Source organism: Mustelus asterias, chromosome 10 (assembly GCF_964213995.1).
Source record: "Mustelus asterias chromosome 10, sMusAst1.hap1.1, whole genome shotgun sequence".
NCBI lineage: Eukaryota > Metazoa > Chordata > Chondrichthyes > Carcharhiniformes > Triakidae > Mustelus > Mustelus asterias.
This window is the reverse complement of record NC_135810.1, coordinates 10,214,774-10,238,963: the sequence shown is the minus strand read 5'-3', so window position 1 is coordinate 10,238,963 and position 24,190 is coordinate 10,214,774. Positions and strand designations below refer to the sequence as shown.

General features: G+C 44.2%; 1 protein-coding gene across 1 annotated transcript in view; it reads left to right on the top strand.

Annotated features, from left to right (window-relative positions):
* The window catches only part of LOC144499986 (kelch-like protein 1), a 247,975-nt gene that overhangs the window by 223,538 nt on the left and 247 nt on the right, over positions 1-24,190 (top strand). The window contains exons 10-12 of the mRNA XM_078222723.1: positions 1,952-2,114; positions 12,154-12,366; positions 14,631-14,802. Of these exons, the coding sequence (XP_078078849.1) occupies positions 1,952-2,114; positions 12,154-12,366; positions 14,631-14,802 (548 nt within the window). The remainder of the gene's footprint in view (positions 1-1,951; positions 2,115-12,153; positions 12,367-14,630; positions 14,803-24,190) is intronic.

The following is a 24,190-nucleotide window of genomic DNA, read 5'->3' as shown; positions in this document are numbered from 1 at the left end:
GCAGGTGGGATTAGGTGGGAGTTCAGGTGTTTTTAATGTGTCAGTGCGGACTCGATGGCTGAAGGACCTCTTCTGCGCTGTATGATTCTATGAAGAGTTGCACCTGATTAATAATGTAACAATTAAAACTTTAAATGAATTGTGAAATACATTTCCCAGTGACACCAGGTAAGTATTACAGTAATGAAGCTTTGGGATTTCTGAAAATACTGATGTTTCGACGCTGGAGTAAAGTGTCAATGCTACAGTGCTTTATAGTTTAAATATGAGTTATGTGCAATCATACAGAGCTAACGTTAATGCAAAGCCATTTTGACCAAGCCTTCAATCACTGCTCCTAATCGCCACCTTTCAGCCCCAATCTTCATTTTCCTTGCAAGTCATTTGTGAAACACCTTGGGACATTTTCTTAGATTAAACAAGCAATATGAGTGTAAGTTGTTGTGAAACTGCTTTGCATCGCTTCTCGGCCATTTGGATAAGATTAAGTGTCAGATCAGGCCAAAGATGGAGTGCAGTGCCTCATCTTGTCAGCTTGGATCTTGATTGTCTCCCTTGTGGGGACCATGAATTAGATTCAATTGGATTTTGAATTTGGTTTTTGGAACCCGGTCCATTCTGAGCATTGGCTTTATAACTTCAAGAATGGAGTATAAACATTTTTAAAAAATGCTACAGTTGCATTTTGAGTGGACCTTTAACTTCACCCAGTGAGATCACAGACCTCGGCAGATTATCGCTTATATGCTTTCCTTTAATTGTTTGCATTGCTAAAAAGAAATGCCAATTTTCAACTGGATTGATTTAGTTTTAACCCTAATAATATTATCAAATGTTGATGTTGTAACTTAATTATTGATGCCTCCCGCTCCTCCTTGCACCTCCAAACGTCGTGATTTTCGCCCCTGTGAATTTCGAATCACAATGCTGCTATTTGGTGACACTTGCATTTCCTGGTAGTAGGATTAGATTGACATTGGGTTGGTACCACATTAATTGACCTCAGCCACTACGCCATAGTTAACCACAGAACCCGGGGAAGGAACGTCATGCGGGCTTCATGGTTCACAACTGTCCAGGTAGCATGTTGGTGTGGATACTGATAGGGATGGGATTAGGCATGAACTAAATAACCCATTGATGTTCACAGAAGGTGCTCCAACACTTGAGTGAAAAATTTTACATGAGTTAAATGCTGGGGATCCACTTTGATCATTGAACTGGACTTTAATAAAGAAGTCAACACCTTGAAGACTGGAGGAAAACTGTACAAAGTTATATCACTCCTGAAAAATACACAGCGAGGGTGGGGGAGCTGGAAAATCCTCACCAGTGAGGGGGTGAGACTGAACTAAAACCAAAACAGAAACAATTCATCTTAAAATCGCATTCAACGTCTTACCTGTGGAATGACCACTGCAATGCAATTATTTAGATTTTCCCTGATGTGTGGCAATTTGCAGATGCCATGGCAGTAGAGATCAAATTAAAGTATGAAAAGGTAGATTTTTAAAAAATTAAAAATCCACTTGATAAATGATAACATATGCAACATAACATTATTGATATAATGCAAGACAGAATTGGAGCACATACATTGTAAGAAACAGCTTTGTTCTAACAGTAAGTTGATGGAACGATTCTCTGAATCATTACTTCCAACATATGAATAATTGCAAACAGAAAGAGGTCCCTTTGGTACATCCAGGCTGTCCCACATCGTTGCAAAGCCTGGAGTTCCACGATTCATAATTCTTGTCCACTCTATCATCAAGTTATTAAAGTAAAATTTATTTATAGTCACAAGTAGGCTTACATTAAAGCTGCAATGAAGTTACTGTGAAAATCCCCTAGTCTCCACACTCCGGCACCGGTTTGGGTATACTGAGGGAGAATTTAGCATGGCCAATCCACCTAACCAGCACGTCTTTTGGATTTCTATGTTTTTCAGGAGTTGCTGTACTGGAAGGACCCATGTATGCAGTCGGTGGCCACGATGGTTGGAGTTACCTAAACACAGTAGAGAGATGGGATCCACAAGCGCGCCAGTGGACTTTTGTGGCCAGTATGTCCATTGCTAGAAGCACAGTGGGAGTGGCAGCATTAAATGGCAAGTGAGTAGGGCATACACTTCTCAGAGTATATTCCATTCTGAATAGGTTGTGACAGTCACACTAACTCAGTCTGATATCTGCAATATATTCCGGATTGTAAATGAGAAAAGGTGATTGAGGTGTAACAATGCTTACAAAGAGGGAGGAGGGAAAACTTCTCATGAATGCTTTCAGTAAACTGCATTCCCTACATGTACAATTGAAGTAGGATCTTTACATCCCCTGGAGTTTCAGTATGGGTCTTGTGGAGAATCATAGAATCCCTACAGTACAGAAGGAGTCTGTATTGATCACAATCCCACCCAGGCCCTATTCCCGTAACCCCACACATTTACCCTGATAATCCCCCTGACACTAAGGGTCAGTTTAGCATGGTCAATCCATCTAACCCGCACGTCTTTGGACATCTGTGGGAGGAAACTGGAGCACCTGGAGAAAGCCCACGCAGACATGGGGAGAAAGTGCAAACTCCACACAGACAGCCACCCATGGCCAGAATTGAACCTAGATCCCTGACGCTGTGAGGCAGCAGTGCTAACCACTGTGCCACCATTCCACCCTGTGCTGAACATAGAGCATCTCCCTGACCACATGAAACTCGGGGGAAAGATGAGAAGCTGGGGCCATAAGCTGGGAGCGTGAAATACACCAAAAACACTAATGGTAATTTTTTCAGATGGGAAACAGGGGCACCATTCACTTTTGTAGCAGAAATGGACTCTCCTCAGGCCTGTTATGTGGCTTTTTAGATTCCTGACAAAGAGGCACTTTGTCTTTCCATTCTGGGAAGCAGTGGGATGAGGGTAGGAAAGGATTGAATCCTAGCCTTGAGGACGAGTTCATAGAATGTATCCACGATAGCTTCCTTGAACAGTATGTAATATAACCTACGAGGGAGCAAGCTATCCTAGATCTGGCCATGTGTACAGGAATAATTAATGATCTTACAGTTAGGGATCCTCTCGGAAGAAGCGATCACAGTATTGTTGAACTTAAAATACAGATGGAGCGTGAGAAGGTAAAATCCAATACCAGTGTCTTGTGCTTAAACAAAGGAAACTACAAAGGGTTGAGGAAGGAGTTGGCTAAGGTAGACTGGGAGCAAAAACTTTATGGTGGGACAATTGAGGAACAGTGGAGGACTTTCACAGTGCTCAGCAAAGGTGTATACCAGTGATAAGGAAGGACTGCAGAAAAAGAGATAATCAGCCATGGATATCTAAGGAAATAAAGAGGGTATCAAATTGAAAGAAAATTCACACAAAAGTGGTAAAGATTAGTGGGAAACTAGAGGATTGGGATATCTTTAAAGGTTAACAGGAAGCCACAAAAAAAGCTATAAAGAAAAGTAAGATGGATTATGAGAGTAAACTAGTTCAGAATATAAAAACAGATAGCAAAGGTTTCTACAAATACATAAAACGAAAAAGAGTGGCTGAAGTAAACATTGGTCCTTTAGAGGATGAGAAGAGAGATGTAATAACTGGAAATGAGAAAATGGCTGAGGCATTGAATAGATATTTTGTGTCGGTCTTCACAGTGGAAGACTCATATAACATGCCAAAAATTGATGACAGGAAGGCTATGGCAGGTGAGGACCTAGAAACTACCATTATCACGAAAGGGGTAGTGGTGGGCAAGCTAATGGGGCTAAAGGTAGACAAGTCTCCTGGCCTTAATGAAAACATCCCAGGATACTAAAAGAGATGGCGGGGGAAATAGCAAATGCACTAGTAGTAATTTACCAAAATTCGCTGGAATCTGGGGTGGTTCCCGCAGATTGAAAAACAGCAAATGTGATGCTACTGTTTAAAAAGGAGATAGACAAAAGGTAACTATAGGCTGGTTAGCTTAACTTCTGTAGTAGGGAAAATGCTTGAATTTATCATCAAGGAAGAAATAGTGAGACATCAGGATATGATTTGTCCCATTGGTAAGATGCAGCATGGATTCATGATGAGCAGGTCATGTTTGACTAATTTGGTGGAATTCTTTGAGAACATTACACATGCAGTGGACAGTGGGGAACTTGTGGATGTGGTGTATCTGGATTTCCAGAAGGCATTTGACAAGGTGCCGCACCAAAGACTGCTACATAAGATAAAGGTGCATGGTGTTACGGGTAATGTATTAGCATGGATAGAGGATTGGTTAACTAACAGAAAGCAAAGAGTGGGGGTAAATGGGAGTTGTTCTGGTTGGCGCTCAGTGTCTAATGGTGTGCCTCAGGGATCAGTGTTGGGACCGCAATTGTTTACGATTTACAGAGATGATTTGAAGTTGGGGACCCAAGTGTAGTGTGTCAAAATTCACAGATGACACTAAGATGAGTGGCAGAGCAAAATGTGCTGAAAGTCTGCAAAGGGATATAGATAGTCTAAGGGCAAGGGTCTAGCAGATGGAGTATAATGTTGGTAAATGTGAAGTCATCCATTTTGGTAGGAATAACAGCAAAATGGACTATTATTTAAATGGTAAAAGATTGCAGCATGCCGCTGTGCAGAGGGACCTGGGTGTCCTTGTGCAAGAATCACAAGGAGTTGGTTTGCAGTGCAGCGGGTAATTAAGAAGGCAAATGGAATTTTGTCCTTCATTGCTCGAGGGATGGAGTTTAAAAACAGCGAGGTTATGTTGCAGCTGTCTAATATGCTGGTGAGGCCACATCTGGAGTACTGTGTACAGTTTTGGTCTCCTTACTTGAGAAAGGGTATACTGGCACCGGAGGGGGTGCAGAGGAGACTCACGAGGTTGATTCCAAAGTTGAGAGGGTTGGCTTATGAGGAGAGAGTAGACTCGGGCTATACTCATTGGAATTCAGAAGAATGAGGGGAGATCTTATAGAAACATATAAGATTATGAAGGGAATAGGTAAGATAGAAGCAGGTAAGCTGTTTTCACTGGCAGGTGAAACTAGTACTAGGGGGCATGGTCTCAAAATAAGGGGGAGCAGATTTAGGACTGGGTTGAGGAGGAACTTCTTCACCTAAAGGGTTGTGAATCTGTGGAATTCCTGCCCAGTGAAGCAGTTGAAGCTACCTCATTGAATATTTTTAAGGCAAGGATAGATAGATCTTTGAACAATAAAGGAGTTAAGGGTTATCGTGCATGGGCGGGTAAGTGGAGCTGAGTCCATGGAAAGATCAGCCATGATCTTATTGAATGGTGGAGCAGGCTCGAGGGGCCAGATGTCCTACTCCTGCTCCTAGTTCTTATGTTCTGATGTTCTGAAACCAAATGATTTTCAGTGCCACAAAGTCCTTTGCTCCCGAACGGAGCTTCCAAATGCTACATCGGGAGAAGTCATTTGCTTCCTTATTCCTTGTGAAAATCACTGCAGGTAATCTGAAAATATGCTGGAAAATCTGAATTTGTTGATGAATGTTTCTCTGTGAGAGGGCCTGTACATTTGACAATCAAATGAGGCTTGGATCTTTCGCAGTCTGACATCTGATTTTCAGCAGGTGTTTGAGTGGGAAAGGATGGGATCTCAATCCATCCATAAAGCCATTACATTTTCTGCTGATATTTCTACTGCAAACTGAAGCAATCTGCCCTGAAGTGTTGCCCGATGCCTCTATAATGCCCAGTTATTCACTTACCCCGAACGTGGGCATCCAGAACTTGAAAGTGTTGCAAGAAAGGGAGTAGAGCATTTGAAGAGGACCGAGTATAGAGACAGCACTTTTCCTGCCCAGAATAAAGATAATTGGGGAATTCATCCATCAATCACATCTGGAGAACACAATCCCATAAGTGACTGGGATTGATTTTAGGCACATCGTTTGTGTTATGCTGCTATTCTCTATTCACTGCTGTTTTCCTGAAGGAATCAGCCTGCTTCTAATGGGCAAAGTTGCTGTAGTTTTGGGCAGGAGTTCTGTGTGTGGTGGTTCACAAAGACTTTTTTTTTCCGAATGCTTTCTTGTGAACAGACATTGGTTGCTTTGCTGTTTGCTAAGGAAGCTTCAGCATCAGTCTGGTGCACAGGTCTCAAGACCAGCAGCCCGGCCGTCTACAGAGGCTCTTAGAATCTCTGTCATGTGAATTTCCAGGACAGGTGTATGTGGAGCAGACAAATACTCCAGGGTACACTTCCGGTCTAACAATGACTCGATTTAAAAATTCTCATTTTGGTTTTCAATCCCTCTGGGGTTTCACCCCGCCCTATCTCTGTAACTTCCTGCAGCTCTCCAACCCACTGAAATCTCTGCACTCCGCTAATTCTAATCTCTTGCAGAGCCCAGATTTTCATCACTCCAACAGGCCAATTTCTTCAGCTACCTGAACCCATACCTCTGGACTTCCCTCCTTAGATCTCTCCAACATTTTGAATCATGGCTGGGCTTCTTCCTGATTTTTTCAGATTCCTGATCCTTCCATTGGGTGGGTGATGACCCACAGCTGACTAATGTCCCAACTTGTGTTTTTGAGTTCAGATCCAGCAAAGACTAACTGGCTGAAAATCTCTATATCTTTGGCCCAAATGTTTGCTCCTAAATTGGGAAAATTCCTGACTCCTTGAACCTGACCTGATAGAAGGTGTATAAATGGACAGATTTTAGCTGGGACAGACGGGAGGGAGAGGGGTGGAGGAGGGGAGGGATTCGTTGCCCCTGGAAACAGTGCGGAGGTGCTGCTGGGTGCCAAGGTGGGCTGTTTCAAAGGCTTGCCGAGATGCTCTCGGACTTCATTCCAGCTGTGAAAAAAAACACAAAAAAACCCTCAAAACAGCCCACAAGCCATCATTTCTCACCCCCTCATCCTCCACACAATCCCCATGCTCCATCTGTGCCAACCTATGTCATCTCATTACCCTACCCATTCCCAATTGCCCTTCATACCTTCCATGCCAAGCTATGACTTCCTACTCATCCCCATGACGCTTTGTAACTGCCACACCAACTCAATGTCAACTAATGTCAATAAGAGTTTTAACAACACCAGGTTAAAGTCCAACAGGTTTATTTGGTAGCAAATGCCATTAGCTTTCGGAGCGCTGCTCCTTCGTCAGATGGAGTGGATATCTGCTCTCAAACAGGGCATACAGAGACACAAAATCAAGTTACAGAATACTGATTAGAATGCGAATCTCTACAGCCAACCAGGTCTTAAAGATATAGACAATGTGAGTGGAGGGAGCATTAGGCACAGGTTAAAGAGATGTGTATTGTCTCCAGACAGGACAGCCAGTGAGATTCTGCAAGTCCAGGAGGCAAGCTGTGGGGATTACTGATAGTGTGACATGAACCCAAGATCCCGGTTTAGGCCGTCTGAGAGAGCAGATATCCACTCTATCTGACGAAGGAGCAGCGCTCCGAAAGCTAATGGCATTTGCTCGCAAATAAACCTGTTGGACTTTAACCTGGTGTTGTTAAAACTCTTAATGTGTTTACCCCAGTCCAATGCCGGCATCTCCACATCATAACTAATGTCAACCCATGATTCCCCCACTCATCTCCATTGTCCTTTAAATGCCATGTTAATTTAGTGCCAACTCATGCCAACCCATGAACCTTATCCACCAATAATTACCTTTACACGCTCCATGCCAATTCACCCAGTATCCACCATGGGCAGACCTCAGGAGCCATGTTGTGATTAAATGAAATAAAGTTGTAAGTGTCTAATGATGACTTCACTATTGTTACAACTGGTCCTCAGGTGAGATTCCCCAAGTTTGTTAACATGGCAAAATCTCTCAATGTATTATTATCCATCTAAGATACCTTCAAATTGTTCTGCGCTGGTTAAAGAGGGATGAACTGCCTTCCTTCCTTTATTCAACCCCCTCTTCTGGTCTCAACAAGATTTAACCTAAAAAGGATCCCTCCCTTCACAGATACCTTTCCCAGTCCCAATATTTATATCTTAAAAGGAGCCAATTTAACCAGGCTTTATGGTGTTAAAGACGTAATGAGTTTATTAACTACTAAAGGCAAGAAAATGATAAAACATATGCATATACATTCATACAGATTAGAAATGAGAATTGTCTCCAAAGTAAGTCAGTTAGAAAGGTATACAAAACAGTCTTTGACCTGTGAGGAGTAATTGATTGAGCATTGTAACCATTGTGATTCAATATTCCAGTAACACTGATTTCAACATGTGAATGGTCAATTTGGAGATTCCGGTGTTCTACAGTTTGGCAGAGAAGTTTCCCTGTTTCTCTTTCAGCCGCAGTCTTTGCTGACTTGGCTGACTTCGAAAGTCAAAGCGAGAGATGGAGATGCCCCTGCAAAGATTTTTTTATGGAATGCTATTGCTGCTGGCTATTATCTTCTTCCGACACACACGTTCCAACACCCCAGCACCAGTTCACATGCACACCTAGGGCAGCTTTCCAGCTGGCTCCTGGAAGTCAAAATTCACAAATCTATCTGGATCATAGAATCATAGAATCCCTACAGTACAGAAGGAGGCCATTCAGCCCATCAAGTCTGCACCGACCACAATTCCACCCAGGCCCTATTCCCGTAACCTCACATACTTATCTTGCTAACCCCCCTGACACTAGTGTCAATTTAGTTGGATACATTTAAATTCCCTGAACCACTGAACTCTTTATGAAAACAAACATGTGTGTACTTAATCCCTTACGAAAACAAATATTTGTATTCATTGCCCCATACCAAAGACTTTCTAACCACTTGGGGCTGTCAATCAAACTGTGAAGTTACAGGCGCCCCAGTGTTTTCATGATAGGTTGTGGAATTAGTCATGCAGCACCAATCCTATAACGATAACTTGTGTCAACAGGCAAGTGAAATTGCAAACAGCGACAGTAGGCTGATATCTTACAGGGTTTGAGGTTTTAAATGTATTGAGAGCTTGACATTCCCAATGGACTTATTCTCTTGTCTATTTTTAACAATCCCAAAGGGCAACTTATTTCTCCCAAAGGGGCACTTGTACCTTTCCCAAAGGGTCCCTTACCACTCCAAAAGACTCCTGGCAGCTTTAGACCTTTTGCTGAAATGTCTAAAGCCCAAGTCATGTTTCAGCAAAAATTGCATTTGTTTGAAGGCATGTTACATGTATAGTTGCCTTCATGAACCACAGAGATGCAAATACAAACCCGCCCCATTCGCCATCTTGGAGAAAATGGTGGGTGCCAGGCGTATGTGTGTGTGTGTGCGTGTCTGTGTGCATGTGAGTGTGTGTGTGTGGGGGAGGGGTGTGGGCGGCAGGACTTCCCAAATTGGGGCTCGAGTGCCATTTTGTCTAAATCTGAGACCCAAATAGCAAGGGGACCAATTATCTTGCAGGCAATTTGCTACTGCTATTGGGAAGGGTTTGAACTAACTTGGCAATGGTGTGGGAATCAGGAGGTAATACTAGTGAGGAATACCATGGTGCACAGAATACTGAGAGAGATGGATAGCACTAGGATATAATAAATTATTAGGTGGGTTCAGGGTAAGGGAGAAAGTAATAAAGTCAAAGACAAGGTTAATGTGCATGGATATGAATGCACGGAGTGTGGTCAATTAGATTGGTCAGTTACAGGCATAGACAGCCATGAGGAAATATGGGCTCAGATTTTCAGGCTAGACCCAACACGAGTCGGCGGGATGGAAAATTCTGAGAGGCACCTAAATGTCCATTGACTTTGGGCAGGACTGGTGGGAACAGGAAACCCTGGCCTTGATGTTGTGGCTACAATACGGACAGGGCGCAAGGAAGGGCAGGACTAGATGTTAAAGATTCCTGATGACATGATTTTCAGGAATGATGAGAATGGAGGAGGAGTGGCAGCATTGATCAAGGAGAACATTGCTGGAGAGAGAGAGAATGTCTCGGAGGGGTAAAGAACAGATTCAATTTGCCTGGAGCTCAGGAACAAAAAAGTTGCAATTACATTGCTTACTGTTGCATGTAGGCCACCAACTAATAGGAAACATGTCGAGGACTAAATTTAGAAGGAATTACAGAGAAGCACAAGAATTATTGAATGTTATGAAAGGGGACTTTAATTATCTGAACAAAGGTCAGAACAGTAGTAGTTTAATGGATGGAGAGAGGCAAGAGTTCCAACACTGTTTGAGAGAATTTTTTACAAGTGTGTTTCCATTCCAACAAGGATTCACAGAATCACAGAATGCTACAGTGCAGAAGAGGCCCTTCAGCCCATCGAGTCTGCACTGGCGCATGAAATGCCCTGACCTGCCCACCTAATCCCACTTGCCAGCACTTGGCCCATAGCCTTGAATGTTATCACTCATCCAGATACATTTTAAAGGATGTTAATCAGAGAAACCCTGCAGTGCAGAAGGAGGTCATTCGGCCCATTGAGTCTGCACTGACAACAATCCCACCCCAGCCCTATCCCCACAACCGCACACGTTTACCCCGCTAATCCCTCTAATTTAAACATCCCAGGACACTAAGGGGCAATTTATCATGGCCAATCAACCTAGCCCGCACACCTTTGGACTGTGGAAGGAAACCGGAGCACCCGAAGGAAACCCACGCAGACACGGGGAGAATGTGCAAACTCCACACAGTGACCCAAGCTGGGAATTGAACCCGGGTCCCTGGAGCTGTGAGGCAGCAGTGCTAACCATTGTGCCACCCTGATGCGAAGCATCCCACCTCCACCACCCTCCCAGGCAGCGCATCCCAGATCGTCACCACCCTCTGTTTTTCCTCAAATCCCCCCTAAATCTCCCACCTCTCACTTTTAACTTGTGTCCCCTTCTAACTGACCCTCAACCAAGGGGAAACAGCTGTTCCCTATCCATCCTGTCCTTGCCCCTCATAATCTTTAACACCTCAGTCAAGTTGTCCCTCAGTCTTCTCTGCTCCAGAGGAAACAACCCAAGCCTACCCAACCTCTCTTTTGTCCATTGCTGGACTCGCTTGGCGTATTGTGTAGAACTTTGGACGCCACTTTCGGAAGGATCTCAAATCTTTGGAAAGAGTGGAGAGGAGGTGAACCAGTGTGGTTGTGGGGATGAGAGAATTCTTCAACCAGAGAAACTAGGATTCTCCTCTTTACAGCAAAGAAGGCAAAGGGAAGATTGAGCCGGTGTTCAAAATGATGGAGAGTTTCGATGGAACAAGAAAGCCTGTTCCTGCTGGCTGATGGACAGCAGAAACAGGCTCCTGATCTGCCCAAGACCACAAGGAGCTACAAAAGGTCGTGAATGTAACCCAATCCATCACGCAAACCAGCCTCCCATCCATTGACTCTGTCTACACTTCCCGCTGCCTCGGCAAAGCAGCCAGCATAATTAAGGACCCCACGCAACCCGGACATTCTTTCTTCCACCTTCTTCCTTCGGGAAAAAGATACAAAAGTCTGAGGTCACGTACCAACCGACTCAAGAACAGCTTCTTCCCTGCTGCTGTCAGACTTTTGAATGGACTTATCTCACATTAAATTGATCTTTCTCTACAACCTAGCTATAACTGTAACACTACATTCTGCACTCTCTTGTTTCCTTCTCTATGAATGGTATGCTTTGCCTGTATAGCGTGCAAGAAACAATACTTTTCACTGTATGTTAATACATGTGGCAATAATAAATCAAATCAAATCTAATCTAAAGGAGAGGAGCTGTGGGTGTAGCAACATGTGACGGTTTCCTTTTTGTAGTTTGAGACCATGATGGAGGTCTTGATGCCCTGAGCTCGAACCACTGTTCTTGGCTTTCAGACATTGTAGAGAGGTAAAAGATACAATTATACCAGATGACACAGATTTAAGATAATTGGCAAATATGCAGTGGGAAACTGAGAAGAAATTTGTTTATATATTGATTTATTCTGATCTGGGAAGACCTGGCTGAATGGACGGTGAAAGCACATTCAATAGCTTGTCGAAAGATTATGGAGTGGAAAGTTGAAGAGGAGTTTGCTGTGCTGTTGAAAAGAGCACTGATAGTTTCAGAGTCAGTACATACACAATGAGTCAAATTACCTCCTCCTGGACTGTATGATTGTCGTTCTACTTTAAGCACTGTTCGCCACACACAGGCTATCAGACAATCTTCATAATAGTTGTTTTAATGAGTATCTTTTACTTTGCCGACAGGTTGTATGCCGTAGGAGGGAGAGATGGAAGTGCTTGCCTCAAATCTATCGAGTGCTATGACCCACATACCAATAAATGGAGTATGTGCACTCCAATGTCCAAAAGGAGAGGAGGCGTGGGTGTGGCAACATGTGACGGCTTCCTTTATGCAGTTGGAGGCCACGATGCCCCAGCCTCGAACCACTGTTCTCGACTTTCAGACTGTGTAGAGAGGTGAACGATGCAATTCCTTCCTGTGGCAATGCATGTTTAATGTTTCACACAAAAACTGTGAAGGGTGAAAATCCAGGGAAATTCCAAATCTTGAAGGAATATGACTCCTAGGGCAGGATTTTCCAGCCCTTCCTGCTGGTGGGATTTTCCAACACTTTTATTTTATGTATTTATTAGTCACAAGTAGACTTACATTAACACTGCAATGAAGTTACTGTGAAAATCCCCCAGTCGCCACACTCCGGCACCTGTTCAGGTACACTGAGGGAGAATTTAGCATGGCCAATGCATCTAACCAGCACGTTTTTCGGACTGGAAGGAAACCAGGGCACCCGGAGGAATCCCCCTGACACTAAGGGGCAATTTAGCATGGCCAATCCACCTAACCTGCACATCTTTGGAGTGTGGGAGAAAACCAGAACACCCAGAGGAAACCCATGCAGACACAGGAGAAAGTGTAAACTCTGCAGTTACCCAAGCCGGGAATCGAACCCGGGTCCATGGCGCTGTGAAGCAGCAGTGCTAACCACCGTGCCACCCTGCCGCCCCAAGTGCATATCTGTCTCTTCCTGATGGTGGGATCTTATGGTCCCACCGATGTTGACCCACTTGCCCTACCTCCCAGCGGCAGGTTCCCTGGCAGCAGGATGGGTGAGTCATGTGAAATGCAAAACACCAATCACATCGGTGGGACCGGAAGATCTCGGTGGTGGCCAATGGTGAGCTGCCTCCACAGCGGGAAGACATGCCGCAGGGGTGGGGGGTGGTGGAGGGTGATGGGTGTGGGAGGGGTGGCAGAGAATCCCACCCCAATTTTCTGCTGCTATCTTAGTACTGAGCAATTTGACAACTTGTGTGTCTTTACACTGGATAACTTTTCAGGTTTTAACATAAATATTCCCTGTAATTCCATTCAATATCTGTCTCTGGCCCAATATAGATGAGTTTGGGGTAATATCAGTCGTCGGAATTTCATGCCTCACTCTAATACCGGGTCTGATGGCAGGGCCATTTAATCAGGCAGGACTGTGGCAGGAGGGAACCCAGCCACTCATCCATCTCCACTCTGATTAGGTCCATGGTGGGAAGGTTCGTGGGCAGTCTTCCCACCCCATTATTAATTGAGACCCTTCGGTCATCAATTAATTTAAGGACCTCATTCTTTCGCTGCTGGCATTTACCCAGTGGCGGGTGAGGGACTCACCATGTGGGAAGCCCGAAAAATAAACTGTGTTGTGGTTGCTTATGGGCATCCAGGGGAGGGTCTCTTGTTCAAAGCACTCAGTGCCCAATCAATAGATCCAAAATCAGCAACGGGCTGGGAGAAGGGGGACTGAGAACCAACCCCCACCCCTTGCTAAACTTTCCTCTGTTCCCCATACTGCAATTCCCCTCCTGCCGTCACTTACCTGGATCCATCAGCAATGCTGGGCCTCAGGTGAGTGCTATACTGGCAACAGCCACTGCTTCACTGGTGGCACTATTGAGCAATGAAGAGCTGCTGGTCTCCAATTGGCACAGAGCTCTTGGCAGGTGGGACTGCCATCCCCGGGGTCCTTGATTTTGGGGAAGGCCCACTGCTACCCAGTTAAGTGCCTGAATGGCACTTAACGTGATGGGCCCTCCCAAAAGGAGGCACAGGGGCTTTCGCTGGCACATGTGGACAACCCCCTGTTGCCTACATTAAATCCTGTCAAATCTATATCACCATGTGAACTTTCTTCTCTTTACAAAAAAAACCAATCTGATTAAGCGCTGCACTGAGAACAGTTTATGCACAATCTCCATCTTTGTATATTTGACAGTACATATTTTGCCACAATCAGTGTACATATGGTCCCTTACAATCCAAGTTATTAGGATCTATAATTAAGGATGGGGTGACTGAGCACTTAAGAAAAAATTTAACTAATTAGAGCAAGCCAACATGGATTTGTAAAGAGTAGGTCATGCTTAACAATCCTAATTACATATTTTGAGAAAGTAACTGGGGTCCCAATGAACAATTAATTAAAGTAATAGGCAGGGGAATATCTATGGATGTACTTTATATGGACTTCCAGGAAACATTTAATAATGTGCCACTTAAAATGCTGTTAGCTAAAATTAAAACCCCTGGAGTCCAAAGAGATTTACTGATCCCTGTACACAGATTCTTAAAATAATCAAATAGGTTAAAGATGAACTTGTATTGTTTACTCGCTCAATGATACAGTACAGTAACAACTTTTCTGATCACGTGTTACCCCATTTTCACACATTAGATATGACCCAAAGACGGACACCTGGACAACAATAGCGTCGGTGAGTGTCCCCCGAGATGCTGTTGGAGTCTGTCTCCTGGGAGACAAACTCTATGCAGTTGGTGGATATGATGGACAAACCTATCTAAACACGATGGAATCATATGATCCACAAACTAATGAATGGACACAGGTAATAAACCTTGCCGTTTTTAATACTGTTAATCTTTAATAGTCCTTTTGCTTCTCAAAGTGTTGTTTTTTTGTTACGCACAAATTCATCGATCATTATTTGAAGAGTATTTTCATGGAACAGTTAATTATTTTGTGAAATGTAATGATGCACAAGCACTCAGTGTCACTAGTTAGTGCGAAGTTACCTTTACAATTTTGTTGTGCGGGGAAGTACTGAATAATCTCGCTAAATCTGAGTTTGATTCAACGCAATTTAATTGGAGGTCATTAACCTCACTTAGTATTTAAAGACTGGGGATGGGCTTTTCCGGCCGTGCTCGCCCCAAGCCCGGAAATTCCCGTCCGAGGTCAATGGACCTTTGCATGGACTGACTCCGCTCACTACGATTCCCGCGGTGAGCGGGACAGGAAAATTCCACCCTGGAAATGTGTCTGGTACAAATAGGTTGACATGCATTTTATTTTATGCCGCACAATTCTTTTGTTAAGTAATTCCAAAATTACATTGAATATCACAGTGGTTAGCACTGCTGCCTCACAACACCAGGGACCTGGGTTTGATTCCTGGCTCGGGTCACTGTCTCTGTGGAGTTTGCACATTCTCCCTGCGTCTGCGTGGGTTTCCTCCGGGTACTCCGGTTTCCTCCCACAATTCAAAAGATGTGCGGGTTAGGTGGATTGGCTATGCTAAATTGCCCCTTAGTGTTAGGGGGACTAGCTAGGGTAAATGCATGGGCTTGTGGGGATAGTGCCTGGGTGGCATTGCAGACTCAATGGGCCAAATGGCCTCCTTCTGCACTGTAGGGATTCAATGATTCTATGATTCACATATATGCTTTGTCTTAAAGGAAACTAGTATCCAATCACACAATTGTTACAGTGCAGTTGGAGGCCATTCGGCCCTTCGTGTTTGTCCCGGCACCCTGAATGAACAATTCACTTTGTCCCATTCTCTTGCCTTCTCCCTGTAACTGCCTGTTCTTCCTTTTCAGATAACTGCCTAATTCCTTTTCGAATGCCTCAATTAAACTTGCCTCCACCACACTCTCAGGCAGTGCGTTCCAGATTGCAACCACTCGCTGCGTGAAAAAGTTTTCTCACCTATTGCTTTAGCTTCTTTTTCTAATTACTTTAAATCTGTTCCTTCTCATGCTCAATCCTTTCACTGGAGTAGGAACAGTTTCTTCATATCTACTCTTTCCAGACTCCTCAAGATTCTGAATACCTTTATCAAATCCCCTCTCATCCTTCTTTTTTCCAGGAAAAACTTTTCCAATCAATCTGCATGACTAAAACTCCTCATCCCAGGAACCATTCTCGAGAATCTTTTCTGCTCTCTCTCAAATGCCTTCACAAATGTCAGGAACAATAGATTAAGAAGACAAATGATATTGTACAAGGACTTGAGTACAGGAACAAGGATAACTTACTGTAGCTGTACAGGGCCTCAGTGAAACCACACCTGAGTTGCGTCTGCAGTTTTGGTCTCCATATCTAATAAATGATTTACTTGCCATGGAGGGAGTGCAGCAGAGGTTCACCAAACTGATTATTGTCCTGATTGGACAATAATAAGGTCCTGAAAATCAATAGATGACAAATATTTGTACAAACAGGATTAAGTTAAAATTAAATGCAGGAAACATTATTTATATCAATGATTTTAATATTTCTGAAATATGATTATTAGTTGTTGATCTGTACTATGCATAATTTGGTAAATGAGGAAGAAGGTTTGGAGAGACGGGGATGACAGGGTCTGTCAAGTCATGGAACAACAGGTCACTGATAGATTCAATGTTGAACAAAATGGTACAGTATTTTTAATATGGTTAATTAGACTGGGAGAGAGTAAAATTGTTGACCTAGATAATCATATAAATGGAATTTGCAGATTGTAAATACTCATGAATGAGAAACCATAGTGTGGTGAACCACTATTACTACAAGTATGTACCTGGACACACCCATGCTGCACCTGGCCCGAGACTCCTCCCTTTCCACCTGGGACTCCTCCCTTTCCACCCAGAGTGGGGTATAAAGGTGATGGTCCCTCCTCCTTGCCTCAGTTCAGACCAGGTCAGCTACAAGGGTGTGCTCCTGTTCTCAGTGAATAAAAGCCTACTAGTTTTCCCTCACTCTCAGAAGTCTCCGCGTTGTAATTGATAGTGCATCACATAGGAATCAGAGAAACCCGACAGTGCAGAAGGAGGCCATTCGGTCCATCGAGTCTGCACCGACTCTCCGAAAGAGCATCCCCCACAGTCTCACCCCCTGCCCTTTCCTGCAATCCTGCACATTTATCATGGCTATTTCACCTAACCTAAACATCTTGGGAGACTCACGGGCAATATAGCGTAGCCAATCCACCTAACCTACACATCTTTGGACTGAGAGAGGAAACCGGAGCACCCAGAGGGATCCCACGTAGACACGGAGAGGATGTGCAAACTCCACACAGTCACCCAAGGCCCTAATCCAACCTGGGTCCCTGACACTTTGAGGCAGCAGTGCTAACCACTGTGCCTCCGTGCCACCCATGCCACCATGCTGCCCATAACAGAAAATTTCTGTGAAGCAGAATGGCAGAAGTTTGGAAAATGTTGCCACTCATAGAGTCATAGAGTCACCGCGGTTTACAACATGGAAACAGGCCCTTTGACCCAACTTGTCCATGTCACCCAGTTTTTACCATTAGGCGAGTCCCAATTGCCCGTGTTTGGCCCATATTCCTCTATACCAAAGATTGTACCCGCCTCTGCTACTACCTCGGGTGGCTTGTTGCAGACACTCACCACCCTCTGTGTGAAAAAATTGCCCCTCTGGACCCTTTTGTATCTCTCCCCTCTCACCTTAAACCCTCTTGTTTTAGACTCCCCTACCTTTGGGAAAAGATGTTGACTTCCTATGTACCTTAACTATGCCCCTGCATAACTCGGTGACTCGATAAAATTAAATAATGAATATTCCCGCCAGTTGATTTAAAAAACGAAATACTTCAGTTTTGTCAATATTTTGGAGAAAATTCAGTGATTTGTATTGTGAATAGTGATGCTTCAAATTAAACAGCTGCTTTTATTATTGTTTTAGAGTTGAAAAAAAAGCCTAACAACAAAAGTGAGGAAAAGTTGGCTATATCCACAGAGACCGCTACCCATTAACAGTATTTACATGCTTACATTTACATGATATTGGAAGAAAATCACAATTAGAAATTAATGAGACTATGGCAAGTTTTAGTGCGGTTAGGAGTTTGAGAACGAGACGTCTTATTTTTCAAAGATAATTCTTGTGGTGTGGACATTGTTAATGAGGCTGTTATCCATTGCTCCTCCTATTTTGAGGTGGTGAGGGTGGGCCCTCTTCTTGAATCACTGCAGTTGGTGTTATGAAGCCACTCACACAGTGTTGTCTTGTATGGTTTCCTTGGACTTTGACCCAGTGACAATGAAGGCACAGTGATGTATGCCAAAAGTATAGATCCCTTCACACTAGTCAAATTGTGCAGCATGGTGGCACAGTGGTTAGCACTGCTGCCTCACAGCACTGGGTTCAATTCCGGCCTTGGGCGACTAAGTGGAGTTTGCACATTCTCCGCATGTCTGCATGGATTTCCTCCGGGTGATCCAATTTCCTCCCACAGTCCAAAGGTATGCGGGTTAGATGGATTGGCCATGTTAAATTGCCCCTTCGTGTCAGGGAGATCAGCAGGGTAAATCCGTGTGGTTACATGTTAGGAATGGGTTAACAGACCTTCCGATTAAGACCTAATTTGATGTCAATTATTCAATAGAAGTCACTGATATATAAAGGGGCTACAGGTGGCACTGGGTGGTGAATTGTAGGTCAACAGGTTTATTTGGTAGCAAATACCATAAGCTTTCGGAGCACTGCTCCTTCGTCAGATGGAGTATGGTATTTGCTACCAAATAAACCTGTTGGACTTTAACCTGGTGTTGTGAGACTTCTTACTGTGTTCACCCCAGTCCAACGCCGGCATCTCCACATGGTGAATTGTATGCAGAGTTGGATCAAAGAAAGAAAGGTGGTTTATGAAGAAGCAAAACTCGTGTCTCCTTTGCTGAACAGAACCTGGAGGCTCAAACAGCAGGGATAAGGCCTGAGTGGGATTGTGATCAGTGCAGGGTCGATGGTCCAAATGGCCTCCTTCTGCACTGTAGGCATTCTACGATCTCTATTCTCAAAGTTTTGCTTCCGACTGAAACTTAAGATCAAAATGTGTATCCCAACAACAAGATAGCAGAGTATATTGCTGTGACTCCCTGCAATCATTTTTAATGTTGATGTGGCTTGCCCCAGATATTTTTATTTCCAGAAAGTAGGTGACAATGTTTGCTTATTTATTTAAAGCCATCGCTCTCAATTAGTCCTTAATCAAAAGCAGCCATTTGTTCCACTTTAGTTGAAGTCAAGGATATTCAAGATTATTCAGTCAAGGATAATGAGGTCATTATTTTATGGACACATCTTCACAGGTGCTGACTTTTTTTAACCCTAATGTATTTAAACTAGCGTTGATCAGCTTCTGAAAGGAGATAATCTGATATGTTACCTTGTTCTGGATAGAGTATCTAACTATCTATTGCTACTATTTATTTGCACGCTGCCACTTTTAATTATTAAATGCCTCAGTTCAAACCCTCAAACCTTTGCCCAGCAGAACCAGAATATTGCCCTTAATTCAGCAGTAATTGGAAATGTCATTCCGCAATCGATAGAACGGTTGGAGTCAGGAAAGGGAAATGTCACCTTGGTGCGCAAGGGTTACTGTTCTTAATTAGCATCTGGGCAAACATGACTCTGCTTCTAATTGTTCTACATCTGACCTCGGAGTGCTTGGTATCTCAGTGTCAATTCCCTCAGCCTCATCAGCAAATTTCCATGCAAAAATGACAGTATAGAATAGAATCCCTACATTGCAGAAGGAGACCATTCAACCCATCCAGCCTGCACCAACATCAATCCCACACAGGCTCTATCCCCGTAACCCTACGTATTTAAATTGTGAGTCCCCCTGACACTAAGAGGCAATTTTAACATGGCCAATCAACCTAATTTGCACATCTTGATAGGGTAACATGGTGGCACAGTGGTTAGCACTGTTGCCTCATGGCACCAGAGACTGAGTTCGATTCCCGGCTTGGGTCACTGTGTGGAGTTTGCAAGCCCCCCTCCCCCATGTCTGAGTGGGTTTCCTCCAGGTACTCTGGTTTCCTCTCACAGTCCGAAAGACGTGCTGGTTAGGGTGCATTGGCCATGCTAAATTCTCCCTCAGTGTACCCAAACAGGCGCCGGAGTGTGGCGACTAGGGGATTTTCACAGTAACTTCATTGCAGTGTTAATGTGAGCCTACTTGTGACACTAAGAAATAAATTTTATCTTTGGACTGTGGGAGAAAACCAGAGCACCCAAAGGGAACCCACACAGACACGAGAAGAATGTACAAACTCCACACAGACAGTGATCCGAGGTCAGGATTGAACCTGGATCCCTGGCGTTGCAAGGCAGCAGTGCTAACCACTGTGCACTGTGCCGCCCAGTGCACCAGGAGAAGGATGAAACGTTTTTGACATTTATGCTGTAACGTTCTAATTTCAAAACAATTGCACTTTTAGACCAATGCCAACTTTGGAAAGTCATGATGTGGAGATGCTGGCGTTGGACTGGAGTGAACACAGTAAGAGTTTTAACAACACCAGGTTAAAGTCCAACAGGTTTATTTGGTAGCAAATACCATAAGCTTTTGGAGTGCTGCTCCTTCGTCAGATCTCTGACGAAGGAGCAGAGCTCCGAAAGCTTATGGTATTTGCTACCAAATAAACCTGTTGGACTTTAACCTGGTGTTGTTAAAACTCTAACTTTGGAAAATGCCATATAAATGAGAATAGTCTCCTTCTGCACTGTCGGGATTCTATTCTATTCTATTCTTCTGAACTCTAGTAGATACAACCTAACCTCTCCAACCTTTCCTGATAAGACAATCTGCCCATTCCTGGTGTTGGTCTTGTAAACATTCTCTGAACTGCTCCGAATGCATTTACATCTTTGCTTAAATAAGGAGACCAATACTATACTTGCATTCTTTAATTCTTTCAACCCATTGACACTGAGAATTTGAGTGGAGCTAAATGGAAGATTGAACATATTTTATCTTTTCTATTTTACATTTTATCTGCAGTTTAATGTCACTGGCTAGTAATCCAGAGGCCCAGGATCTCTGAGCACAGGAATTCAATTCCCACCAGAAAGGAAGCTGGAATTGAAAGGGAGTCTCCATAATGGTGACTTTGACAACTATCATAATTTTTTTGAAGAAACCTGTCTGGTTGCACTAATGTCCCTCAGGGAAGGAAATCTGCCATTCTTATCTGGTCTGGCCTATATGTGATCCCAGATCCACAGTGATATGGTTAACTCTTAACCACCCTCTGAAATAGAACATAGAACATAGAACATTACAGCGCAGTACAGGCCCTTCGGCCCTCGATGTTGCGCCGACCAGTGGAACCAATCTAAAGCCCCTCTAATCTACACTATTCCAATATCATCCATATGTTTATCCAATAACCATTTGAATGCTCTTAATGTTGACGAGTCCACTACTGCTGCAGGCAGGGCATTCTACTTACTACTTACTACTCTCTGAGTAAAGAACCTACCTCTAACATCTGTCCTATATCTCTCACCCCTCAATTTAAAGCTATGTCCCCTCGTGCTAGCCATCACCATCTGAGGAAAAAGGCTCTCACTACCCACCCTATCTAATCATCTTGTATGCCTTTATTAAGTCACCTCTTAACCTTCTTCTCTCTAACGAAAACAACCTCAAGCCCCTCAACTTTTCCTCATATGATTTTCCCACCATACCAGGCAACATCCTGGTAAATCTCCTCTGCACCCTTTCCAACGCTTCCACATCTTTCCTATAATGCGACGACCAGAACAGTACGCAATACTCCAAATGCGGCCGCACCAGAGTTTTGTACAGTTGCAGCATGACCTCCTGGCTCCGAAACTCAATCCCTCTGCCAATAAAAGCTAGCACACCGTACGCCTTCTTAACAACTCTATCAACCTGGGTGCCAACTTTCAGGGATCTATGCACACGGACACCCAGATCCCTCTGTTCATCCACACTACCAAATGGCCTAGAAAGCCATTCAGTTCAAAGGTAAAGAGGGATGGGTAATAACTGCTGGCCTTGCCAGCAACATACACATGCCATGAAATAGAAAAAAACACCTTCTGCACATCCCAGCCAGTTGCCTGCCCTGAACAATGGGAGGAAAATGAAGTCGAAGGCATTATTCCTATTTCATTTTGAATACAATTATGTTGCTTGTGACTGCCCTAGACAGAAGCACTTCATTTCCACCCGCCTCTCCCTAATCCCACCACCTCACCCCAAGGAAAATGCATGAGATTCCTAAGGGAGGCCTACTGTTGAAGGCCTCTTCCTATTGGCACGGTGGCACAGTGGTTAGCGCTGTTGCCTCACAGTGCCAGGGACCCGGGTTCGATTGCAGCCTTGGGTGATTCTCTGTGTGGAGTTTGCAAGTTTTCCCCATGTCAATGTGGGTTTCCTCCAGGTGCTCCGGTTTCCTCCCACAGTCCAAAGATGTGCGGGTCAGGTGGATTGGCCATGATAAATTGTCCCTTAGTGCCCCAGGATGTGTAGGAATAAGTGGGTGGGATGCTCTGTTGGAGAGTCGGTGCAGACTCAATGGGCTGAATGGCTGTCTTCTGCACTGCAGGGGTTCTATGGTTCTATGATTAGCTGGCATCCATTCCCTGAGTAGTGCAAAAGTGGGTGAGACTAACGAACGACAAATGAGAGGAATGCTGAGAAGGAAATTGTATTTTTTAATCTATCATCCTAGTGCTGATAACTATATTTTAAATGCGATTTGGTGACATGACTAAATCGAGCATAGAGTGTATACCAAACTTGGAGAGGTGTATGCAACCGGACCGAATGCACCTTCTTTGATTGCGGTCTATAGAACATTAGTGCTTCAGGCAGAGAGAAACCAACCTTCACTGGTTTCAGTTGTACTCAACGCCAGTCAGTAATGTCTTGATATGTGCTTTCAAAATATTGGCACTTAAATGTTAAACTTGCACTTTTCAATGAGAACCTCTTCATATATTTTGAAGTTAATTTTCCCATCACTTTAACACATGTAGAATAAACAGCTAAATACTGCTGTTAAAATAGCAGACACAAAAAATTATAGAATCCCTACAGTAGAGAAAGAGGCCATTCAGCCCATTGAGTCTGTACCAACCACAATCCCACCCAGGCCCCATTCCCGCAATCCCACACAATTACCCTGTTAATCCCGCTGACACTACAGTCAATTCAGCATGGCCAATCAACCTTACCCGCACATCTTTGGACTGTAGGAGGAAACTGGAGCACCGGAGGAAACCCACGCAGACAGGGGGAGAACGTGCAAACTCCAGACAGTGACCTAAGCTGGGAGTCGAACCCAGGTCCCTGTGAGGCAGCAGTGCTAACCACTGTGCTATCGTGCCACCCTGCAGGTTTCCTGCCGATATTTGAATATCTGAAGAGTCGAATAAGTCTTTGTTTCCATAAAATGTGTTATTCTCAAAATCAATGTTCATCATAATGGAGGATGTATTCTTAACATCGTTCCAAGGTATCTCTGTATGTGTCGTTTTAATGCAGATTTTGCATTTTAAATTTTTAAGAGTTAAAGCCATGGGTAAAGCCGTAATCATCTGCTTTTTTGTGCCAACAGTAACTTCCGGACATTAAGTCTTTGTTTTGCTTTGAACCAGCAGTGTCTAATTACTATGAATGACCTGGGGCGAGATTCTCTGCCTTCCCAGCTGTGTGTTTCCCTGGCAAGGGGAGGTGGCACGTTGTTTGCTAACAGTGGGATTCTCTGGTCATAGAATCATAGAATCTACAGTGCAGAAGGAGGCCACTCGGCCCATCAAGTCTGCACCGACAACAATCTCACCCAGGCCCTGTTCCCGTAACCCCACACATCCACCCTCCCAATCCCCTTGACACTAGGTGGCAAATTAGCATGGCCAATCCACTTAACCTGCACATCTTTGGACTTTGGGAGGAAACTGGAGCATCTGGAAGAAACTCAGCCAGATTTGGGGAGAACGTGCAAACTCCACGCAGACAGTCACCTGAGGCCGGAATTGAATCCGGGTCCCTGGCGCTGTGAGGCAACAGTGCTAACCACTGTCTCACCGCGCCGCCCCTGTCAATGGGAATTCCCATTGGCGTCACCCCATGCGCGGGTTGGGGTGCGCAGCTGGCGGGTCTGGAGAATCCCGCCGGTGTGAACGGCCTGAGAATTCTAGCCCAACTGTTTACT